The sequence below is a fragment of the Cetorhinus maximus genome, chromosome 26 (assembly GCF_964194155.1).
Source record: "Cetorhinus maximus chromosome 26, sCetMax3.hap1.1, whole genome shotgun sequence".
Taxonomy (NCBI): domain Eukaryota; kingdom Metazoa; phylum Chordata; class Chondrichthyes; order Lamniformes; family Cetorhinidae; genus Cetorhinus; species Cetorhinus maximus.
In genome coordinates, this window is record NC_135904.1 from 22573703 (window position 1) to 22598060 (window position 24358).

The following is a 24358-nucleotide window of genomic DNA, read 5'->3' on the forward strand; positions in this document are numbered from 1 at the left end:
AATAAGCACCAGTTCTTCATCGATTTGGTGGTCTTCAGGGGTACCAACAGGGTTATGCATGGTGCTTAAAGGGCTGAACTATTTTAACATATCACCACAGACCCTTCAATTGTATTTAAGAGGCTGCTTTTGAAATGAAAGTTAAAAAGGATTCTGTCTTTTGCACTAAAGTCAGCCTTGCACCCTCAGTTTTGTTCTAATTCTTTTAACTGTCTTTGTAGGTGTAGGAGTTCTTTGTCTTGTATACATAGACGGGTGTCTCTGTAAAATCAGAGAATCCATCTCTGACAGAGAGAAAGATTACAGAAATTAAGATAGCATGGCTAGACCAGCCAAATACATGTTTTGTTGTATACGTTTTTATGAGATCAAAGGAAATGTGATTTAAGTCAACCATTGTAGCTACAGCTACCAGTGTGTGGCAAATTTACCAAGGAGCAAAGGATCCTGGCAAAATGGATGTCATCTCTCCAGACAGAAGTCCGTCACTCCAATGTCTCAGAAGGCTATCACCATCCTTCTAGACGAAGATGAGGCAACCAGTTCATCTGGCTCAGCTTTTTTTAACCTGGCGACAATGTTAGCTACAAGCATATAGACTTCAGCCTATTCAATAGACTGACTATTGCTGTTAACTTATCAGCTATCCAAGGTGCCTTACCCTAGATTAATCTCAATAACACATTAATCACAGACAATGATCTCAATGGTAGATGTACAAATCAGCGAGCAGTTAATCTTGCATTAACCCTACTAATTAGATGCATACCTAATTTTTAAGTTTAAGGGCTGTTAACTTTAATTTGATTTGATTTTAAGCTTAGTAAACAATTTGTGCACATGGATTAATTGTCTTCTTTGGTAACTGGCAGGGTTGATTCGTTTACTCTTCACAAATGACATCAAGCACTACATATCATCTTTTTCCCCCTTCATCTAAAAATGAAAAGCACTGTTCTCCTTGAAAACTAATTAGTGAGCAACCAAGTGAATAACTAAATATTTTACTAAGTGAATATCCAGTGTTGGTCATCGGCCAAATGATCATTTGCCCAGATTAGCATAACAGTAGCCTCAAGGGTATGATAGACTTTACAGTATGATGATCAGTTACTGAAGCATTAGTTTTGGGAATTACTAGTTATCTGTCAGTTTTCTTGAGAAGCCTTTTCTGAAAGGACTCATTTGAGTGGTGCTGAGGGTTTTGGAATAGTCATTATTGAGCTTTAAAATTGATGGAAGTACACATTTAAGCTTTAATTTACAGTGTCCAAAAGAGATAACCACATGTCCTGACTGGTAAACAATTAAAAACACATAGAGTCTGAAGCAAAGGAGGTGTATGATCCTCATCATACAACAGCCTGACATTACTGTCACTGTCTACCCATATTTGTGGCATTAATCAGGTAGGTAGCAGCATCTGCCTATTTATTTCTGCCGTTCACCCCATTGGCACCACAGAAATTGAACCTTATGTCCACTTTTGCCTTGCCCTGTAGGTGTGTCTGAAGCAGGCATGATTCAAGGTAGACTACAGTGCTGTGAGGCCACCTAGGCTGGTTCAGCAAATTTAGGCAGCAGATTATTCCACCTGAGCTATCATCTGTGGCACACTATCAACACAGGCATCCTGTAGGTCAATGCCATTCAATCTTTGTTCTTGGGAGGCGCCTTTTGGTTCTTGCTAATCTGGTAAGGTTATTTAACATTTTTTTTCCAGCACTGAGTTGCTGTGCTTTGGCTGTTCTTTTGTGCCTTTCTCAACTCCTTTCACTATCCCTTGATGCTCTTCTTTGGTAGCTTTAGCAGCTCCGTCCCAAAAAGGGCTGGCCACCTTTGTCTGATATCTTCCAGCAGTAATTCTACAGTGGTGTCAGTAAATATTGACAATGTTCCCGAAGAAAACTCACAGGCCTGCTTCAAAATTCATTTTCGGCGTTCCTTCACCTTTAAGCTGCTGCAAGAGAACGCCAGTGACATGCCAACAGGTGACATCCCAATACGTGGCATTCAAGATGCTTGGAATACATTTAAATTAGGATGACCCCAGAAAGGATGGTGAGGTTAGCTCATTTAACATCCTTGACCAATCTGAAAACCCAAGTCAACATGTCACAACCACAAGTTGCATTGTAAACTTTCTAACTGGAAAAAATAGCAGACTTCAAAAAAAGTGTTAAAGCTCATCAGAGTACCCCATTAGCCTTGTTACTGATTGTCAACTACCTAAATCTATACTAGAATGGATTTGTGGTCGAAAGATATGCAATATTAGCATAATTTTCAAGAATTTAAAAAATATTGATGTGGGTTCTGAGATTGTTTACCTATGTATATTATTAAGAAGCTAATACTATGCTCCCCCTGATGGCTTAGTGGCTTTACCTAGTAGGCAGCTGAGTTATAGAAATCATCGTAGGTCCCATTTTGACTGCTGGCCTGTGTTAACTTGGTTGATCTCAGCCAGGGCATAGACAGGGCTGATACAAACCCCAAAGGTTATGAAGGGAAAATTCACCCTGCCTTCCTGTGCTTGCTGCTAGCCTGTGATGGAAGTGAGCACTTGAGGGAGCTGGATGAGAACATTGATTGGGCTCAGATGCAACACCTCTTACTAGGATGATATTGTTGTTGACGGTTTGTGTCTCTGCACCCTTTTTAGCTTTCTTTGGAAATCTGTGAAGGGAAGACTTATTTGGAAAGATTCACTGGGAGGAGTTGGTCTATACAGTATGGACAGTCATTGCTTGTAGGCAAAAGCCAGATTCCCACCCATGAGTCCTGAGAGTTAGGGAGCTGACTGAGTAGTATTTGACATTGTGAAGATTAATCCCTGCTAAAACTTGGGCGCTGCAGGCATTTGAGATCTATCAGCAACTCTTTTTCACAGTTGATGTATCTTGTACAAAATCAGAAAGGGCTTCAGCTGCACCAAAATCATTCAAATTAAAAGTATGGAGAATTATTTCTAGTTTAGTGCTTTAGATGTGTTAGTCACAACACCCCTCGCCCCAACAATCAAGCAATGTTATCAGATCACTGGAGCATGTGTATGTCAGTTGTTTAATGCAATGACATTGTCATGCCCAGTGAAAAGCATGTCAGGTTAATAACTTTAAACATTTACTCATATGGAAGCTTCTGGACCTGCCTTTGTTTTCTTTAAAAATAGACACTGATGAACTGTTAAGATAGCTGTTAAGGGGGTCAGGTGCCCTTTGCAACTTCAATTCAGACTATCAAGCTTCTGGAAAGCTCTGAATTGAAACATACTGAGTGGGGGCCTCCCCTTTGAATGGGCATATCTAGACAGCACTCTTTTGTGCAACTCACGCCTGCCATTGTTCAAAGCTTACTTCAAAATGCAGCGTCAATGGACTCCTAGACTCTATGCCTCCAGGTTTGCAATGTAACAAAGGAAAGCTGAAGAGACCAGTTATCCACAAATTAAGTGTGAAAGGTCATCATCTACCTGCTATTGCACATCAATGGCTGTTGGCCATGTGACTGGAACCAATTTTCTGATACTGAAATCCTTTATCCCAAAAATCAGAAGAGATCTGGGGTAAATCTGCAGAATAGCACCAACAAAACAACAACTATAGAGAAAGGCTGTGCCACCTTTGCCTTTTAAGAACCAAGAGGCTTGAAGTCTTTTTAAAAAGGCTCCTCGCCAGATCCTAAAGCTCTGAGTGCAGCTGTGAAAAAATTGGGTCTCCTGATACAACAGCCACAAGTGCCTGACTTCACAACCTGCTGAACACTCTTCTCATTGCAAGAATCCTGCAGTATTCCTGATATCCAATCCCAGGTACCTGAACTTATTGGAACTACAATTCAAGTGTGGGAAAAACTTTCTTCTTCATTGCACTCTCAAAGGCACATGTACTGTTAAATATATTTTTGGTTTATACTTGTAGAAGTGCACAATCCTCTTTAATTGTATCTTTCTGGAGGGTGTGGCGCATGACAAGATGTAGCATTTAGATCTTTTGAGGTGAGTATGTGAATAAATAATCCTCTTTGTTTAAACCCATGAAAGTCTGCTGCTGGTATCTTTAAATTGACCACAACTAACCGGGGCTTAGAAACACACACATCTACCTTGTCAAAAATAAATCACACTGATTACAGAGAGAGGGGAAGGGAATTAGGGGTTTCAGTTTACTCTTCTCCCCCACCACGCCCCCCCCCCCACCTTGTCCAGAATAACATGTTTCCATTCCCTAGCAATCTAGCTGTGGTGAATGAAGCAGAAAGAAAGCCACATATTTGACCCCAGATGACTGACTTATTTTGTGTGCGTGGGCAGGAGGTTGCTAGGTAAGCAGACTTTGCTACTCTAATGGTGCCCCTGGCAGCCTTGGAATACCTGTTCCCTCAAATGGACATCTAATGCAAGGTTCAAATTAGAACCATAGAAGAAGCATTGCAGAACAAGACACCATTCGTCCACTGAGGGCTCTTTGAAGAGAAATCCAGTTAGTCCCAAACACTCCTTTTCTCTTTCTCCATAGTCCTGCAATTCAATTATAGGTCAAATTCCCTTTTGAAGGTCATTATTGAATCTGTATTGACCACCCTGTCGGACAGTACATTCTGAAAGCTAACCGCTTGTTCCATAAAGCAGTCCATCATGAAATGATGTAGCATGAGTTGTAACTGTGCTCAATAAAGCGAGTCATGATAGCTTTTGCAGGATGTAACTATCCAGTAAAATATGTGTTTGTTAGATTGTTACTCCTGCCAGCTGGCAAGCTGTCAAGTAAAAGATCAATATTTTTAATTTGAAAGAGCCTTCAGATGAATGAAAAATGTTCACCTAATGGATAAAAAAGTAGAGTGCATTTCACATTCTTGAAAGGGTAGCCTAGTATGATAACAATGTATAAGTGCTTAATATTTTCCCAGGGCTTTTATGTATTCAGTCTAGAAGAGGACAAGGACTATCTCTGCTAAGATAGCAGCTCTGAAGTCTGTCTACTTGGGAGGTTTTATGGGTTGTTGACTGTAATAAAACTGCCTAATTTTTTTACAAGTACTTGACTTTGTTTACACAGCCAGTTTGAAGAGTCTGTTTGTTTACGTAGGGAGTTTTATGGGCTATTCAATGGCTTCCAAATATTATATTAGGTCTTGGGAGTTCTGTTCATAAAGTGGATAATGGGTGAGGGAGTGAGGGGAGGTTTAAAGTGGTCAGACAGTTCAACTGTATATAGGTGAGCTACTGACTGCATCGGAAGCACCAGGATGAGGTTTTTTGGAAACAGAGGGAGGCCTTTTATCCTGCCTGTCTGGATTTGGACCACCTCCATTTCTGCCTTGGGTCTGCCACTGGAGGTGGGATCACAATGCCAAAATTAGTCCCGTCTCCCAATTCCCACCTCCAACCATGAAAATCCAACTCATCATGTCTGGTTCTTTTGCCAATCATCTTAAATCTGTGCCCACTGGTTATTGACCCTTTAGCCCCTGGAATCAGTTTCTCTTTATTTACTTTATCTAAACAGTGTGTGATTTTAAACCCTTCTATCAAATCTCCTGTTAGCCTAATCTACTTTATGGATAACAATACCAGATTGTCCAATCCATCCACATAACTGTAATCTCTCAACCCTGGAACCATTCTGGTTAATCTCTTCTATATCCTCTTTAAAGGTTTTATGTCTTTCCTAAAGTATGGTGCTCCATATAGGACACAATACTCCAATTTGGGCCATGCTAGTGATTTAGAATTCTGGAAGTGCTATGACTCTACATATATCTGATTTTTAGATGTCTATTCAATTTCTTGTCAGGTAAATAATTTGCTCAATCAAGCAAATTACCTGGTCTGTTCATTAAAAGATTATGTTGATTCTTAACATAAAAGACACATGACTTACACTGATAAATGATTCAGAACAATGGGTTATTATTTCCAAGTTATGAAATAAAACGTAAAAATAAGGAATTCAGGCAGTGCAGTTTTATACAGTGTGCAACAGACATATGGAATAAGCACCCAAGAAAGGTCATTGAAACAAATCGTATAAATGGATTCAAAAATGTGTTATACGTACACAGTTGTATCAAGTCTCTGCTTCTGCCTTGTGCAAAAACAACCTTGGCTGCAGTGAAACACCTGATATACTCATGACTTGACATTTATGACAGCCTAAGTAGGCTCCTCCTATCTTATTTCTAATGCTTGGGTACTGCTTTACTATTTGCCCAACATAAAACTTCAACCCTCATAGCAGCAACTGTTTGATTAGCAAAAGTGGTTCCCCTACAATTGGGATCTACATTTGATATAATCTCAAAGATTCACCAGATTATCTGCACTCTGTGCCCCTTTCAAAAACTTTGTCCAAGAGCGTTGGGGGCTAAATTCAATAGCCCCCCCCCCACCCCCCGAAAACAGGCACAGAGACCGTGATGCGCAATTAACCCACACCCACTGATTCCAATGCAGGCAGCACAAAGTTGGTTGATTGCTTGGTCTAATTTGGTTGATTGCTATGTGCACTAAGATGGCTGCACATCTCAGCAGGGGGCCCAAGCTTGTGAGGCTAGCACCACTTAAACCTTACCGGCATTACTTAAAACCAATCAGCGCCTCATAAAGGGGAGGTGCATTCTGACCACAGCAGGTGCTGGAACCATTTATGGAGAGCCGAAGCAGGGAAATTTCACCAAAATGGTATCCGGAGTTGTGCACACCAGCAGTCTGCATTCATGCCGCTGATACTATTTTGAAGCCAAAATAGCACATGTAGTGCCAAAAGCCCAGGCACAAAGGAGCAAAATTTTGCAGGTGGTTTTAAGGCATTTTTGCATTTAATTACAGTTTACCTTGTTATATGAGCTGACAGTAATAATAAATGTGCAAAATATTCTGCATCAGAGGTAATAATACATACCAACCTCCCACTCAGCAGGATTCTCCTTTCCTTGACAGCTTTCTTCCTATATTGTGTATTAACGTTTCCTACATTGTTGGTGTCAGTTTTGATTCTACATTGCAGGATTCCATTTGACAAAAGTCACAACTTTAGAATTAAAACGAAATAAAGAGGAAAAAAAACAAGAAAAACAATGATGTGGGTTTTAATTCAGAGCAAGTCTCTAGCGGTAAACTGTGCAGGAGGAATAATTTCCCACCCACATAAGGCAGCAGGAGGCCATGAACTATGGTTATGGCCATCGATCCACTTTCTGCTAGGAATGAGCTCGAAGTGGGTGCAAAGTGGTGCAAGTAAAGGGAAATCAGATTGGATTCCAGGTAAGTGGCAGAGGGAGGGTTTCTTGCAGAGGGAAGTTTGGCGGGGAAGGGGGTGGGGTTGCTGGGAGCCCAGGTTAGGCACAGAGACAGAGGCAATTTTCTTAATGGGGCCTTGAGGAGCAGCCTTGCTTCTCCTGGACCCACAATGGAATATTTCATACAAGAATAGCCTCTTCATCCTTCCTACCAGCTGCTGGCCTGCTTCTGCCTGCATGGAAAGCCACAGCAGCTTCCGTCTAGCCTTCACTTGTATCTCTTTCTTACTCTCCCCTTTGGTGTCTACTCGTCTTTTTCCTTCTCCAGTTCTATCGCTTCCGGTCGTCTTGTGTTTCATTTCTCGATCTCTCCCTGTCCTCCTGTGCTTTTGGCTTTCTTCCTTTAATTGTTACTGCATCTCACGCTTTCACTGGAGATCTTGTGGCTCAGTAGGTAGCACCCCTGCCTCTGAGCTCCAGGTTCAAGTTTCACTCTAGGCTTTGCTGGTCACAGAAGGAAAGTTCAAGATCCAGTTCAGCAGGTTGATAATCAGCCTGCTAAACATTCCAACAATTCCCCACTAGTCCCCAAAGGGGGAAAAAAAAGTATGCACAAAGATATAAAACAAAGGCTTTCACAATTTGCTCACTTTCTTTTCTTCTCTGGATGCACTTCTCTCTCTTTCATACTTGTCCTTTACTTACTACTCTCATTTGTTCTCCTCTTTCGCCTCCCCCTCTCTCCTGATTCCCTCTTCCCTATAGTTCCACAGACCAATATCTCCTCAAGTAGGTAGGTGAGCTGGAAAGACTTGGGGAAGACTAGATGGATGAGGAAAAATTTGAACTGAGCAGAGAAGTATGCAGGCCAAGAAGGGGCTTGACAGATGACAAGCTGGGCAGAAAAGCTATACGGCTATGCCATCTGGGAATGACTTGAAGCGAGGGAAATGTGAACAGAAACATGTCCAAAGCAGTCACCACAGTCAAATCAGGAAGTACTCAGGGTGGGTTCACGAGCAAACAGACTAGTAAGCACTTAGAATGGACGGGTGAACCAATGGAATCTGGAATAACTGAGCAAATATTCCAGTCAGATGAATGAGCATGTTGACCAAGGACAATTTAGAGCAAGTACAAGAGTTAGAAGGGGGGACAGAGATGAATTAGAATGGGAAGGAATGAGACCTTTGCATCCATATATGTCTATGAAAACACTGCATCAAGCTCATCTTCTGTCCATCACATCTGTGCCATGAGCCGAACTAAAGTTACTCAATATACCCCATCCCTTCTGCAATGATTTTCTGAGGATTATGTGGTTGAATAACAGCTTTGTTCAGTAAAGTAGTTTAGAAGATGAGGACAAAATAGCAATTCCATTGCTCAATAGGTTTAGTCGATATGCAAGGGAGCCCAGTGGCTTCCTACACTTAAAGGCAGACCCTCCATATTTGGATTAACAATCAAGCTGGAATAATATTTTGAGGGAGGGTGAGAAGATTGACTCTGGGAGACTGTTTGTATATGGAACACTAAGTAAACATATGGCTGCTAAATTTCATGAAGAAACAGTCCCTTACTATAGTTATTTACTTAGGGTACCTCAGATAAAGTCCAAAATGTAAAGGCTTGCACTTTGTTTAGTGGTTTCCATGCAGAATAAAATTACTTTACCACGTTTCTAGTTTTTACATCAGTGGATGGGGAAAGGAGGATTTAGAGGCTTACAAACAGCTAGTCGCAATAAACCTGTAAATAGCCAGTCTTATTGTCAATAGCATACATTGAACATACAGAAGAGGAGGATTCTGAAACCAAATTAAAGAGGGGAGAGGCTTGTTGTAATTATCATGGACTGAAAGTGTGGTGCTGCCAGAAAAATAGTTATCAAAGTCCAACCCCAAAAATGCAAACTTCAACCAAGTATTTCAAACTTTCAAAATTTGTGGATGATACAAAACTTGGAAGCATTGTGAACTGTGAGGAGGATGGTGGAGAACTTCAGGTGGGCATAGACAAGTTGGTGGAATGGGTGGACAAGTGGCAGATGAAGTTCAATGTGGAGAAATGTGAAGTGACTCATTTTGATAGGAAGAATCTGGAGAGAGAATATAAAATAAAGGGTACTACTCTAAAGGGGGTGCAGGAGCAGAGGGATCTGAGTGCATATGTGCAGAAGTCATTGACGGTAGCAGGATAGGTTGAGAGAGCAGTTAATAAAGCATAACCATGTCCTAGGCTTTATTAATAGGGATTCTTTCATCCTGCTCCCGTCCTCTGCCGTCTTTATTCCAACTTGACTATCAGGCTACAGGTTGGCTATTGGCTGACAAGGGCTTTCCCCTTCAGACTTGACTCACAACTCCAGTCAGGTAACCAAGAACAGCTGCACAGCAGGCCAGCAATGAGAACCATGTTGCCACTAGAAAAGTCATAAAGTTGACAGTGTGCTCAAGCACTGCCTAGGCCATTTAGGAAGAGCTTTGTGTATGTTATACATTTTGGAAAGGACAGAACACAGAAGTCAAGAGCAGCAAGGGATTTTGGATTGGACAATACCCATGGCTGCTGTTGAAGCGATGCCAAAGACCACCACACACATTTAAAAGGAAGGATAAGGGAGTCACTGGGGATTCTGTGCCATCAGAACTATTGTGGCCAGAGCAAAAAGATTCATAGATATATGCCTTGCTGGTGTATCTGTGTCCAGGGACTTCGGATAGAATGCTGCAGCAGCTGAAGGTGACTCAAGCAAAAACACTTGGATCGGATGTGAGAAATCCTACAAAATGGAAGCTGAGTTGGAAAGACTGAGATTACAAGTGACGCCACATTTATGCAGGAAGTAATGCAAATGCTTGTAAATATGTGAGGCATATCTTTGTGGTATCGACTATTTAGAGCACAATTTACCTTATTTGAAATATCATTCACCTGTTAGTTAATATTTGAGTTATGTTAATTTCAGTTGGTTTGTTACAGTAAAAAAATTTAAGAAGTAAAATCCTGTCCAGCGGTTTTCTTTCTGTTGGCGTCATGATGATTTCTTTCTTTACAAAAAAGATCAGTCTCTATGGGATCGTAAACATTATTTACCAAAAGTGGGTCCATTCCCCCAAATGTTGAGGTCTGCTTACAGAGCTGAGCATTCACTAAAGCCCCAAGACTTAAATGTTACTTGGCATCTTCCACAAATTTGCACATCATTCCCTCAACACCTACATCAAGGTCGTTAATAAAAATAGCAAGTAACAAAGATCCCAACACAATTCTTGCAGGACACCAGTGTTAACAGGCCTGCAAGCGAATCCAAATCCATTGACAGCAACTTTCTTTTCATGGGCATTTGACCAATTCTCAACCACCTCAGCAAATTACCACTAATTCCACAAGATTCTATCTGTAGATAAGTCTACCAGGTGAAGTACCTTATCAAATATTTTCCAAAAGTCCATGTAGACAACATCTATCAGGCTACCCCCATCTTTTTTGGGAGCCACTTTGGGTGTTCCTGATAAAGCCTTCTCTAAGCCACGGAGGGCATCTCTAATGATACCTTCAAAGATCTTGCCAATTACCAAAGTCAAGCTTATGGGCCTATAGATACCGGTTTTGCCTCAACCTTGTTAAAAATAAGAACAATGTCAGTATTTTTCCAGGCTGAGGAAACAGTCTTTAAATATAGTGAACTACTAAAAAGACACGCAAAGGGATTTCATTGCACCTGTCTTATTTCTTTAAGGACTCTGAAGTGGATGTTACCCAGGCCTGCAGCTCAATCTATTTCAAGTTTTCTTATTTGAGGAAGACCTCTATCTATTTTGTTAACAATTTTGCTGTTAACAGCAGCACTTAGTGCTGTCAGTTGAGCATCAAGTGTAAAGACCGGTGCAAAGTGCTCGTTTAGCATCTAGCCCTGAGAATCCTTTCTATCCTGCCCTTGAGCACCTTTTAATGGCTCAGTATTGTCTTTGATAGCTCCCTAACTTCTAACATTGCTGAAAAAGCTTTCCCCACTGCTACCACAGCTTTCCATTAGCCTCTTTACATTAAGCTGATCTGATAGGAGCTACAGTTTTACTTCACTTTCTATGTGATATGTACTTTTAATCTATAGGAACAGTTTTGCGTACCGTTTATCCGACTTTGTACATGGCCAGTCAGCCACCTTGGCTTCTTACAACTCTCCCTTCCTTTGACATTAGGGACCTTGATGCTATATCTGTTTTAATTGGCTTTTAATTGACTCTTGACTTCAACAAAGTTCTTTAAAACACATCATTTATGATTGGCTCCTTAAAACAGATCATTTATATTCAGCATCACTTGTATCTCCACCCAGTATGATTGACCAATTGACCTGTTCCAAATCCTCTGCTATTTTACTGAAGTTAGCCCTTTAAAAATCTGGAATAAGTAGATGTTCAATATCTTTGTTCTTCCAGCCAATTTAGTTCCTGGTTTCCCAAATATTCTCCCATATGCAGGTCCGATGAAATATAGGCTTGCTGTTAATTCCATGCTATTTACACCATCTATGCTACTCACGTTTATTTTCTGTAAAATACTGCTTTTGAATTTTGTCTCCGTTACACAATTTCATGTGGAACTCAGCAATGGAACCACTGGCTGACACTCTCTTTCTTTGAGCTCCTGATTGATGGTGTTTTGGGAAATGCTTTGGAATTAAAGTGAATTAAATTTAAGTGGTTTCATACAGAGTAATTTTTTTTTTGAGCAAAATATGAACGGGCTTTACTGCTGGTAGTTGATTTGGGAAACTCTCCGAAAACTGACTGAAGCATCAGGGGACTATCACTCAAAGTTACTGCTTGGCAAAATGGGGAAACATGAACCCATTGGAAGCTAGAAGCTATTGTGGATTGTTTGCTTATAGGACTGTAATTCTGTGGGGAGTGTGATGTAGTTTAAAGTATAAGTTGCCTACAAAAATAGTATTTAGTTAATGGTGTTTTCAGTCATTTATTACAGTAAAAATCTTAAAACATGAAACCTTGTGTGTCAGCCTTTCCAGTGATGAACTGGAAGTTCAAATTTCTTTCCACGGGAATTGTAACAAGAGTGTGAGAGCAGAATCTAACAATTTACTCAAATTCCTTCTCCCCCCTCATGGGAAAACCCTCTCCTTTGACATCTATTAGAGTAGAGAACAATTATAAAGCCGTGATCCCCACCTTAGGCTGCTTTACTTTTTTTCAACTCTAGCGAACAGGACATTTGGGCCTGATTTCAACTCTATGCAATGGTAGGTTTTGAACGAGTTAAAATCTCGCCCTATACTTTTGCAAATTGATTTCACACTTCAATATGGAATGTTCTTAAAATGCATTTTTGTACTGTACACCGTTAGACACGTAATTTATAAATTTCTAACAAGTATCATTATTTTGGAACTTTAACATTTTAGATACTTCTTCATTGTTGTTATTCTTCAGGAGAAGTGCCAATTCAATTTCATAAGAACAAGGATTGATATCATTTTATCCGACTCAATACGCACACACCTGTACCATGCAGTTTCCTGGCTACGCTAAATACAATCTGAGAATGTTTATTTTGACTTTTATGGAAACAATGTCAAGCTAATATCTTGCTAAATGCACCTTACATCATTTGCAATGCTTCAAAACTCAGCCGCGAAAGTTTAAAATTTTAAATGATTAGGAATTGTTATCACAGAACCAGGGTATCTTCAATTTAATGTCATTTGGTGAGATTCACAGTTCCTATTTATCATTAAAATTCTGAATCAAATCATTCCTATAAGCAAAACTCAGTTCATTGATGCTATAATCCTTACTGATTACAAAACTAAGCTCTATAAAGTATTTGTTAACCTACAACATTTCCCAGGGGTTTGTTTAGCAGCAAATTTTGTGTTAAACACGCTTTATCCTTTCTGCTATCTTAACTTCATATCCTTTAATGGCTGATTTTATTCCTTGACAAAAGGTTTAAATATGCTGATGTTACCTCAAAATACATTAGTCACAGTTGCCTGTCCTGCAATAAAAAACAACTAAACTATAATAAACATATTCTCTGCAGCAGCATATAGGGGCAGATTGTCAATTGAATGGAAATTTTTAATAATGTATTCATTCACAGGGTGTGAGTTGTGCAACTGGCTAGGCCAGCATTTAGTGTCCATCCCTAATTGCCCTTATGAAAGGTGGTGCTGAGCTGCCTTATTGAGCTGTTGCAGTCCATGTGTTGTAGGAACACCCACAGTACTGTAAGGGAGGGTGTTCCAGGTTTTTGACCCAGTAACAGTGAAGGAATGGTAATATATTTCCAATCTTGCAGGTAGTGGTGCTCCCATGCATCTGCTGCTCTTGCTCTTCTGGGTGGGAGTGGTCATGGGTTGGAAGGTGATATCAAACAAGATTTGGCGAGTTACTGCAGTGCATCTTGTAGATGGTACACCCTGCAGCCACTGTGTGTCGGCGGTGGAGGGAGTGAATGTTTAAGGTAGTGGATGGGGTGCCAATTAAGTGGGCTGCTTTGTCCTGGATGGTGTCAAGCTTCTTGAGTGCTTTTGGAGCTTCACTCATCCAGGCAAGCGGAGGGTATTCTATCGCACTCCTGACTTGTGCCTTGTAGATGGTGAACAGGCTTTAGAGAGTCAGGAGGTGAGTTACTTATTGCAGAATTCCCAGCCTCTGTCCTGCTCTTGTAGACACAGTAGTTATATGGCTGGTTTCGTTCAGTTTCTGGTCAACAGTAATGCCCAGGATGTTGATAGTGGGGGATTCAGCGATGGTAATGCCATTGAATGTCAAGGGGAGATGGTTAGATTTTCTCTTGTTGGAGGTGGTCATTGCCTGGCACTTTGTGTGGCTTGAATGCTACTTGCCACTCACCAGCCCAAGCCTGAATGTTGTACAGGTCTTGCTGCATTTTAACACAGATTGCACCAGTATCTGAGGAGTTGCAAATGGTGCTGAACATTATGCAATCATCAGCGAACACCTCCACTTTTGACCTTATGTTGGAGGGCAGGTCTTTGATGAAGCAGCTGAAGATGGTTGGACCTTGGATACTACCCTGAGGAACCCCTGCAACGATGTCCCAGGACTGAGATGACTGGCCTTCAACAATCACAACCATCTTCCTTTGTGTTAGGTATGACTCCAACCTGTGGAGCAATTTCCCCTTGATTCACGGTTTCTATAACAGACGGCTGAATCGTAACTGCAGTTATACAACCGGCAGTGGGCAGGTAGTTTAAAATTCACCTCGTATTGTTCATTGCTACAATAAAATGCTGCTTTGGCTAGGTAAGTAAATATTGATATACTTTTGCTGTAAGAATATTTTGTTTACGTGTGGAAGTTGAATTTATGTGCTTAACAAAATAAAAAAGTTTACTTCTGGGAACGAATGCTGGTTAGCATCTGGAATGCGGGCAATTCCAAAGTAAAGGACAGGTATTATAGTGAACAAACTGCAGGCCTAACAATATTCCCAGTTCTAAATCTTGGGTTTCTCAACAATGGTTGTCTTCATTGCCAAATAGCAAGACAGACAACGGAGGCGGAAGCTGTTGTTGGTAATTTTGCTCTGTATTACTGGGTACCAACATAACAACGCCCACAGTCTCCTTTTGTGCATTCTTGCTATAGAATGAGAAAGTGATAGAAAACAAATTTACTGCCACAGCCAAGTCGGCTGTTTAACAAAGATAAAAAGATAGAGAAAAAGAGGAGAGGGGATTAAAGGCAAAAGAGAAAATATAAAGCTGTCAGTTTGCACAACACTGAAGGTTGAATTATTGCCTCTGTTTACATGATAACACAAGCAAAAGGAATCACATTGACATTACATGCATCTGCGTGAAGGTGAAGAAGGCAGGACTCTCATACTGTATTTAATTTAATACTTATCAAGTTGTACACTGAAACAACTGACAAATTAGGCACCTATTTTCATTCCCTACATTACTGCCTTGACTACATTTCAAAAGCACTTCATCAGCTGTTAAGTGCTTTGGGATGCCCTGAGGTTATGAAAGTTACTACCTTCTGCAAAAAATAAAGTTCTCTCTTTCGCAAAAATATGCATTGCATTACAGCAAACTACAACTTGAACAATTGCCTTATTCACTCAATTAACTGTATACAAAAGAAACATTGAGGTAGGGCTGGGCTTCCACTTGGTTGAGCTTTTTTTTAGTGCAACTTGGCCCTAATCAGTCCATCCCACATAAAGGATCACGGAATTTTAAGCACAAATTCTGTCCAACATGAATCGAGTTTCTGTGACATTTTGCGTCGATTTAAAAAACAGTGCACGAGCAGCTGGTTCCACCCACAAACCGGCCACGACCCCAGGGTGAATTAATCACTTTTGGGGGGGTTTCCGCTAATTGTGTTTGTTTGAAGACCTTAAAGGGGCTTCTAAAAACGAAGATAAAAATCAAAATTCTGCGGATGCTGGAAATCCGAAACAAAAACAGAAAATGCTGGAAAGACTCAGCAGGTCTGGCAGCATCTGTGGAGAGAGAGAAACAGAGTTGACGTTTTGAGTCCGTATGACCCTTCTTCAGACCTGCTGAAGAAGGGTCACACGGACTCGAAACGTCGGACGGGATTTTCCGCACCCGCCCGCCGCTGAGATCTTCCGGTCCCACCGCAAGCCAATGGACTTCTGGCTGGGGCGTTGCCTCCCCTCGCCCGCGGCGGGTCCCGAAACACTCGGCCGCTAACTCGGTTTCTCTCCCCGCAGACGCTGCTGGGCCAGCTGAGTTCTTCCAAGCATTTTCGTTTTTGTTTCCGAAAACTAAACCGGTTCTTTTAGGTGCAAGGGCACTAAATAGGCATGTTTTAAAAACTTTTTAAGTTTTTTTTAAAAAAAAACTTGCTGGCAAACCAATTACTGTACCCCAGTATAATTTTAAAAACTCATCCTGTACATTTTTGAATAGTAATTCCCAGTAATTTAAAATGTGGTCACTCACAGGTGGGTGGATTGATATTGTGTTTTAAAATCCTTATATCTTGTGACAAGTCCATTTTCAGCCTTATTAATCAAACTGCCAAGTTACTTCACTTCAATACAAATATTTTGTAAAGCAAACTTTTAAAAAAATATATAACATTTCAAAACTCTGCCCCATTGAGTTGGCTCATGGCATATTTTGCGTTTGGTGCTATGCAAAGGAAGTTTGAGCAAAACCTCTGGGGGAAAAAAAAGCACTTTTCATAAAACGGGCTCAAATTTGGGCACAATTTGCAGCAGGGTCACTGATTGCACCCAATTGGAAACTTTATCCTATTGTCTGCAGCAAATGCAGTACAACTTGCATAATTATGAAAAACATCACTTCAACCTGCCCATAAAATCGTGACTTAATTATTATGGGGGAATTGCAGTTTTCACTCTGGTGCTGTTCACCAGAATGCACCAGCACCATCCGTGTCACTGAACAACCAAGTAGAAAAAGAACTGGGCAGATTTGCTGCTTCTGAGAAAGAAGTATGCATTATGGAAGTGTTCACTCTGGCCATGTGAAACTGCAATACCAGGAATGTTTTGAGAGAAGTAGGCAGAAAATTTGAAAGTAACAACTGCAAGGTGCAAATAGAGAAGGAAAAAAAAACATCAATGATAATTCCGATCAATTTTATGCAGTTTAAACCATTAATGGTGTTAGAGCTGATGCTTTCTTGTGTGTTGCTGTGGGGGCAGGGTGGAGGGGCTGTGGGAGGAAGGCATGGTTGGTGGGGAGATGGGGGGCTGATGCACCAGATGGGAATGTTTATGAAGTACTTGATGCCAGTCTTTAGAACAGTGACCTCAGTCAGCCATCCAGATTGGGCCTATGATGAATGGCTATACCATGAGTGTGGAAGAATAAAATACATCTACAGGTCAACTAAGGGTTAAACAGTTAGCACCATGGTGGAATACTAGTTCCCTCTCTCGTTAGCACAATTGTGGAATACTACAGCACAGTTCCCTCTTTTGTTCTAGCAGGCACACCTGCAGCTGCCAGCTAATTGAGCAGGAGGGGAGAAAGGGGAGTGTCATGGGCAGGCTTCCTGGAGTCCTTGAGACGGGATGTCTGCCCCCAGGATCAAGCAATGGTCATCTATTCTCTGTCTCACTTTTATTACTACGTGAGCTTCCCCCAATATCCTGTATAGTCATAAACTTAGAATAGACTAATTGTGTGACAATGATTCTCAATGTAATTGATCATTGAAAGTTAGACAGCCTTATCACCTTCAAGCTCTTTGATATGTACAACTTCTACTATAAATGTGTGTGTGCTCTGATGCTTCCTCAGAGTGTCAGCTAGCTACCTTGTATGCTACTGGGCTCTCCGTGATATCACGATTAATAAAGGCTTCCGAGACAAACCTCCTGGGTCTGAGTGTTCACTCCGATTTCCGCGACAATGAGTTGCTGGTTGCTCGGAGATTTGACTGTGGGATTACAACCTCAGCAAGAACTATAACTACAGCATGGGATTTAAGTGTGAAACACTCTACTTTATAATCATATAAATAACTGAAGTGTTTCTTTGACAAATAATGTAAATGGACCATGGGAAGTAGAGAAAAATATTTTATGTAATATATCTAAATGAGAATAAGATGTTTTGGAGAGGCAAGAAGAAACCTTTTAGCATCTTAAATGACCTCTGTGAATTGGTGGATAAATATTATAGCTCTGAGATCTATACCTTTCAGCATGGGAAAAGTATATCATATTTTTAGATTGATGTGATTTACTTAGAAGCTGTAGTAAACATCAGAAACCACACTCCTGATCGCAGACAACTGTGAACAATATATAGGTATTGAGATGCAACTGATGCATTTCAAGCAGCACGTTGTCATATTTAAGCAAAGTATATTTCTTAATGAATTCTCATTTTTGGGGAAGGTGCCAGGAATTAATAAACAGCTGCTTAACTACAGATAAACAATTAACATTTAACTTACCTCAATGTGTTTGTGTAATAAATAACTTTTGGGTGTGCTTAACTACAATTGAACATTTAAAGGTAAGTTTATACATACAAAAAGGAGTAGGCATTAGCCTGCTCTACCATTCAATAAGATCATGGCTGACCTTTTACCTCAGCCAGACCTTCCTGCACTATCCCCACATCCCTAGATTCGCTTAATGTCCAAAAATCTACTGATCTCTGTCTCAAAGCATCCACAGTTATCTGGGATAGAGAATTCCAAAAACCACAAATGAAATATTGACGCTGGTATGTGACGGTCCACTGTTGAGGTTTTCTTTTGCATAGTGTTAGAAATCCATATCTACAAGAACTATATGCTTTTTAAAAAAAATTAGAAGGACATGGAATTATTTGGACACTCTCCTGAGTTAAGCTAAATGATTTCAGCTAAATGACCAGCAAGACACCTGGGGAGATGAGTTATTTTGTTTACTCGAGTTAAAATAAGAAAAAAAATTGCTTTTGCCAGATTATGGACTCCTGCTGATTGGTTGAAAAACACCTGGCCTGGAAGAAGTTCTGGTTGAACATGACTTTTGAACTGTGTGTCCTGGGACCAAACAGTGAAGTAAGATTGCTCCTCTCTCTCTCTCTCTCTCTCTCTCCCTGTATCGCCTGCAGTCTAGAGTGGGTGTTCATCTTCAGCCATAAAATTCTCATCTCAGAATAACTCTTCTGTATTCGAAAGCCTGAAAAGCTGTAACAAGCGAGAGTTAACAAAGACAGTATTTCACCGAAGATCCTTTGGAAAGGACTTCAGACAGCTACTGTCTTTGCATGCAGGAACAGCAAATCGACTGCATCAAGACCTTTTTGAACTTGATCCCTTTTCGTAAAGTGTTCCCTTATGGCAACCTCTGCAGAGGCCTTATTTTTTGTCCTTTTTTGTGCGTTTGTGTGTTGGGATTTTAAAAGGGGTAAATCACTACACTTCCAGATTACAAATTGTATGTTAACCAGTTTTGTAACTTGTTTTAAAAAAGTTTCATTTCATAATAAATCAATTATTTTGAGTTTATTGAAAGAAGCCTGGCTAAAGTATCTTTTATTCTGGGTCTAGCAGTAGCAAAGGTAAGCAATTGGCCATTTTGATCAGTGAATTAAACATCTACACTTATGGTGTGACCTATGGAGTAATGAGACTAAAGAAACTGTGCACTCCCCTTCCCAGTCGTCAAATATCCTTTATTTTGATAAATTCGTAAACTCGGCCCATTCAATGTACAGGTATATATATGGATATATAAAATCTTATGCATGAGTTTTTGTCAACCTCTGCATTAAAGATTCTAATGCCCACATCTATAATGTTCATATAAAATGTGTCAGGCCACAATTACACCCTCCTCCAGTGGGGGTGCTGTACTGTCGTCAATGGCAGCAGGAGGGTGTAATTGCAGAGTGATGAGCTTTATGCAAGCAGTTTTACTTTAGAATGTATAAAGGATACGCAAAAATATGTAGAGTGAATGAATTTCAAACGCAGATTGAATTATCTCTGTAAGCTCATCAACCCCACTCTCTGACTTCACTTCACTAGAAAGTTATGGGAGATTTATATATAACCACAGAGCTAATTAGACCTCACTCCAGCATTTTGTTGTCATCAAAATCTTAGATTATATATTATTCTATATGGACAGAAATATATGTAATTGTTTCAACTATACCATATACATTTGTAACAGAGTTATTGTCCTCCTGCTTATTAACAGTTTATTAAATATATTGGCCATATTATTTCCTGCTCATCAATCATAACTTATTTTTCAAATATTCAGTGATTACTTCATAATTGCTAATCTTTCATTGTTTGTGACATCAAACAACAAATAACATGGGCTGCACTGGTTACAGACATCTTCACATCTTTGCTGTTGGCAAAATAAGTGAAAGATTGAATAAACCTCCCCATGAATGTCACAGTACATCAATCTATATAATTAAAAGTCTTCTGTGCGCTGTGTTTCCACAGTATCACATCTCCAAAGATACCACTGCTTGCTTTCTTACTCCCTAGTGTCTCCCAGCATGAGTGCTGTTCCCACTTTTTAAGTTCCTATTTTTCTTCTTACAGTCCAATATCCCACCTCAGTGACTCGAGATTCCATCCTCTCTTAGTACCCATTGCCCCTCAGCACTGCCACACCCAGGGCCATTTGATTTCCTCTATATTCTGTGATCATCTTACCAACCACACAACACTGCTGGCACATGCCAGACCCAGCAATGCCCCCCAGATCATATTTTAGTCACTCCACTGATCCACATCACACCAACCTCAGTGTCCAACTCCCTCTTTTAAAGCAGGATTCCCAAGCATCTGAGAATTGCCCATGCAGACACTCCCGAGTGATCTCATTTCCATTTTTGACGTGCTTCAGAACACCAGTCCCCTCCGAAAAAGTCATTCATCGGGTGTGATTATCACTGGAGGTCAGTGTGTATTGCTCATCTTAGCTGTCCTGAAAAGTGGCTTGATACAACAGAGTGGTAAGCTAGACCACCTGGGATAGCAGGTAAGAGCCACATATAGGCCAAATCAGGTAAACCCAGCAGGGCTTCCTTTCCCAAATGACATCAGTGAAACAGCTGTGCATCTCCAATATTTTGAGAGCTTTGTGATCATTTACTTTAAGAGATACTAGTTTTTTTTTAAAAAAACTACCAGATTTCTTTCATCAGTCGAATTCAAATTTTCAAACTACTGGTGGTATTGGAACTCATTTTCTCTGGATTATTAGTCCAAGCCTCTGGATTTCCAGTACTCCATGAGAACTTTCATGCTTTGGCCTGACCCCGAATGTAAGAGTGCTCACACAGCCTAGCCTTTCAAAATCTTCCCCATCTCCAACCAACAATTTCTGAGTGTCCTCAGAGTTTAATACTTCCCAGACCTCACTCCATCACAGTCTATGTTCCCATCTGCCTTATCCCTCCCATGTACCACCACCTCTTTTTGCTTCTTCCTGGCTGTAGCATTTGCAGTCAAACATAGCCTAATCCAGGGTGTAAACCTGCCCCTCCTGATAGGAAGCATTCTATGTTATATCATTATTTTGGACTTCCAGGAACCACGAGACATAGGGAGGCCCGTACCATTTAGAGACTTTAAACCAGCACAACATTGGGCAACCATGTGGTTGGCAGTGAGGTAGATCTGGGCGTAGAACCTATCATGCCCAAGGTGACAGCAGCCTAAGTATTCCTGCTCTTCCTTCTCATAAAAATTATTCTGCATGTACCTTCTCTGCTTCATTGTCCAGTATAACTGGGTTGAATGTACATAGTATGTTGCTCAGCCCAATTTTCCTTCAAAATTTTCCCATGTACACATCACAGGGATGCTGATATACAGGCAGTATTGAATCTCCTATGTGGTTTCAGGAGTTAGCTGGGCTTCACAGCAGAAGGCCAAGGGAAAAATGGCAGAGTGTCGGATCAGGCATGGCTATTTTAGGACATTCTCACTGGGAAAATGGAATTTATACTCAGCCCTATGGACTAATCAGACATTAATAGAATAATACGGACATCACATGCGGAGACAGAGGGGGAAAAACAGAACTGGAAATACAGAAAGTAAACATGAGAAGAATTAAAGTGAGATTAAAAACAAGGACACAGCCACAGGAACAGAGACCTTTTATTTTTTTTTCCAGTGAGCATAGTTGGAGGACCAACTATATTGCAACATATTTTATATTACACAACACTCCTGACATCTTATTGTGCAGGCTCCTATTTATGCAGTCACTCTGAGTAGCTACTGCAAGTCTGTAAGATCCTTGTAGTTCATATAATTATCTAAAGCTCTATTAAATCGCTGCTCACTGATCAGTCCAGATATCCATTAGTGTCTGTTTCCATCATTAATGGTATTCTTATTAAGAAGTGTGGCTTGAAATCCTTGGCTCTCACTGGTCAGTACATCACCATATGAAATTATGCAGGAATAATGAAGACAAGTGACTCCTCTTGTAAAAAGGGCACTCAATAATTGGAAACAGAATGATTTAATTAGCCGATCATTCAATTTGGACTTTAATATTAAATCTTTATTAAGGTCACTGGATAATTGCTATGGACTATGTATCTAAAGAGTGCAGTGAGATATTTTCACTTCACTAACATAGTGCTTCCAATCACGTGTTGTATTACAATGCAGTCATTCAGGTATGTTCCAGTTTTTAGAAAATGTCAGGATTGACATAAATTACCTTCAAGAGCGTACTTCATGTCCTGGGCAAATAGCTGCCACACAACCTCAGCACTTATTTTTCCCATGTTAAGTTCTTGAGGGAACCTGAAATTGAAGCATATTTCAGTGTCAAATAACACTTGATTGCATAAAAATAGGTAATTTACTTTCAAGATTATGCAACTTGAACTTGTCTACACTTGGAAAGGAAGAATATAAACTGCATACATGCATAGTATCATTTTGTTACAAGAATGTAATAGAAATGTGCAGCTTGCTCTACCCAATATAATACATTATTCTCCCCACCGGTCCCCCCACCCCAGTCCCTCCCTCCTGTCAGTCTCATAAACTTTCTCACAAAAGTACTAAGTATCCTGTACATTTTGCTGGGTATGAACTCCTTCCCCTTCCACCTCAATCCTTCTTGGCCACATCAATGATAAACAATTAGAGTTGAGGGGGCACCCTCCCTCCAAGCCGCCATCAATGCAGCTCTCAGTCAATCGCTCAATGATGTGGATGAATGACCTGGTCATGAGTTTTCGAGCCAATTCCTTCGATCTGCGGACAGTCACCTCCTTTCCATTGGTACCTCCAAGAATAATATGATTACAATGCAGAATACAGAGGAGGGTGGGAAGGGAATCCGAACCGGTGTCTTGTCATGAAACTATCTTTTTTTTCATAATATTTTTCTGGTTTATTGTGAAGTAGGTTTATGGAGATAAGTATAATTAGGTCTGTTGTAGTTTAATTGCATTTTGTAGTCAAGCAAACTGCAAGCTTTAAATCATCAAAAGAAGCTAGGTGCTTGACATGCTAATGAGTAATATGGATGCTGCCTTAGCATGAAAGGTGTGAAGGGAATTTGCATTTTTAGATAAATGAAGGGATATTTGGATTTCAAAGTGATCTTGGTCTGTTTACAACTAGCCAGATAAGCGAGGCTAAGGAATGTGTTTATTTTTCCCCAAAGGTTACTGACAATATATAATGTAACATGAAAGTCTTTTCTATTATGATGAAGATACCGTTTCAAAGACATACAGAACAATAGAATTGACATATTAAAAAGAGAGAAATATATATAAAGGAGAATGAAAGGTATGTGTCCGAGAGCCATGTAGATCTAACAGGAGTGTGTGAAATAGCCTTAATGAAGCCTCCAGCATTTGTGCATATGTCTCCTATCTAACGAAGCTGAATTGGGGGAAAGCCATTGCGATTTCTGCTGTCTAGGGTATTGTGTTAACTTGCTGATTTTGTTTTAAATCTAAAATTTATTTTGGACCATTGTCTTAAAGGGAGTGTAGCTGGGAGTTAGGTTAATTAGCAATTTTAGGAGTTATTATAGTAGTAATTGTAGTCTTATGTGTGCGCTTGAAATCTTTCATTTTGTTAATAAATATTTTAATTTATTTTTTAAAATCTCTAAAGGTCTTGTTGGGCTTATTATTTCTGAAATCAGTGCACACAACTCGTAATAAATACAAATTGCAAAACTGTTATGATAGCGCAACCAAGTTTCCCTTGGTTTTGGTCTGCCTGGCACACATCATCTGCCACCAGCATAACAGTCTGATCATTCCATAGCTTAAACCCATTGATGCAACATCACAGTCCTGAATGCATTTCTGTCATGTCAAACTTACTGATTGGATTTTGGACCTGTCCACATCTAGCATATAATAATAATAATAATAATAATAATAATAGTGTGACAATTGATCAAGTTAAGCACACACTTGTCATAAAAATAAAACTTGTAAAGAAACAACACCAGAACATTCAGTGCAAACAGAGCGATGGTCACACTAAGCACTCAATGAGAGCAGTGGCAGCAATACAGTGGATTTTACAGAAGTGGGAAAGCCATTGAAAGAACACTGCACCTTCTAGCACGG

General features: G+C 40.2%; 1 protein-coding gene across 7 annotated transcripts in view; it reads right to left on the reverse strand.

Moving 5' to 3' along the window:
* unc13c (unc-13 homolog C (C. elegans)) overlaps positions 1-24358 on the reverse strand; it is a 585292-nt gene that overhangs the window by 139313 nt on the left and 421621 nt on the right. For all 7 annotated transcript variants that reach the window (XM_078530361.1, XM_078530365.1, XM_078530363.1 and 4 more), the window contains one exon: positions 22471-22556. In XM_078530361.1, coding sequence (XP_078386487.1) covers positions 22471-22556 — 86 coding nt within the window. The remainder of the gene's footprint in view (positions 1-22470; positions 22557-24358) is intronic.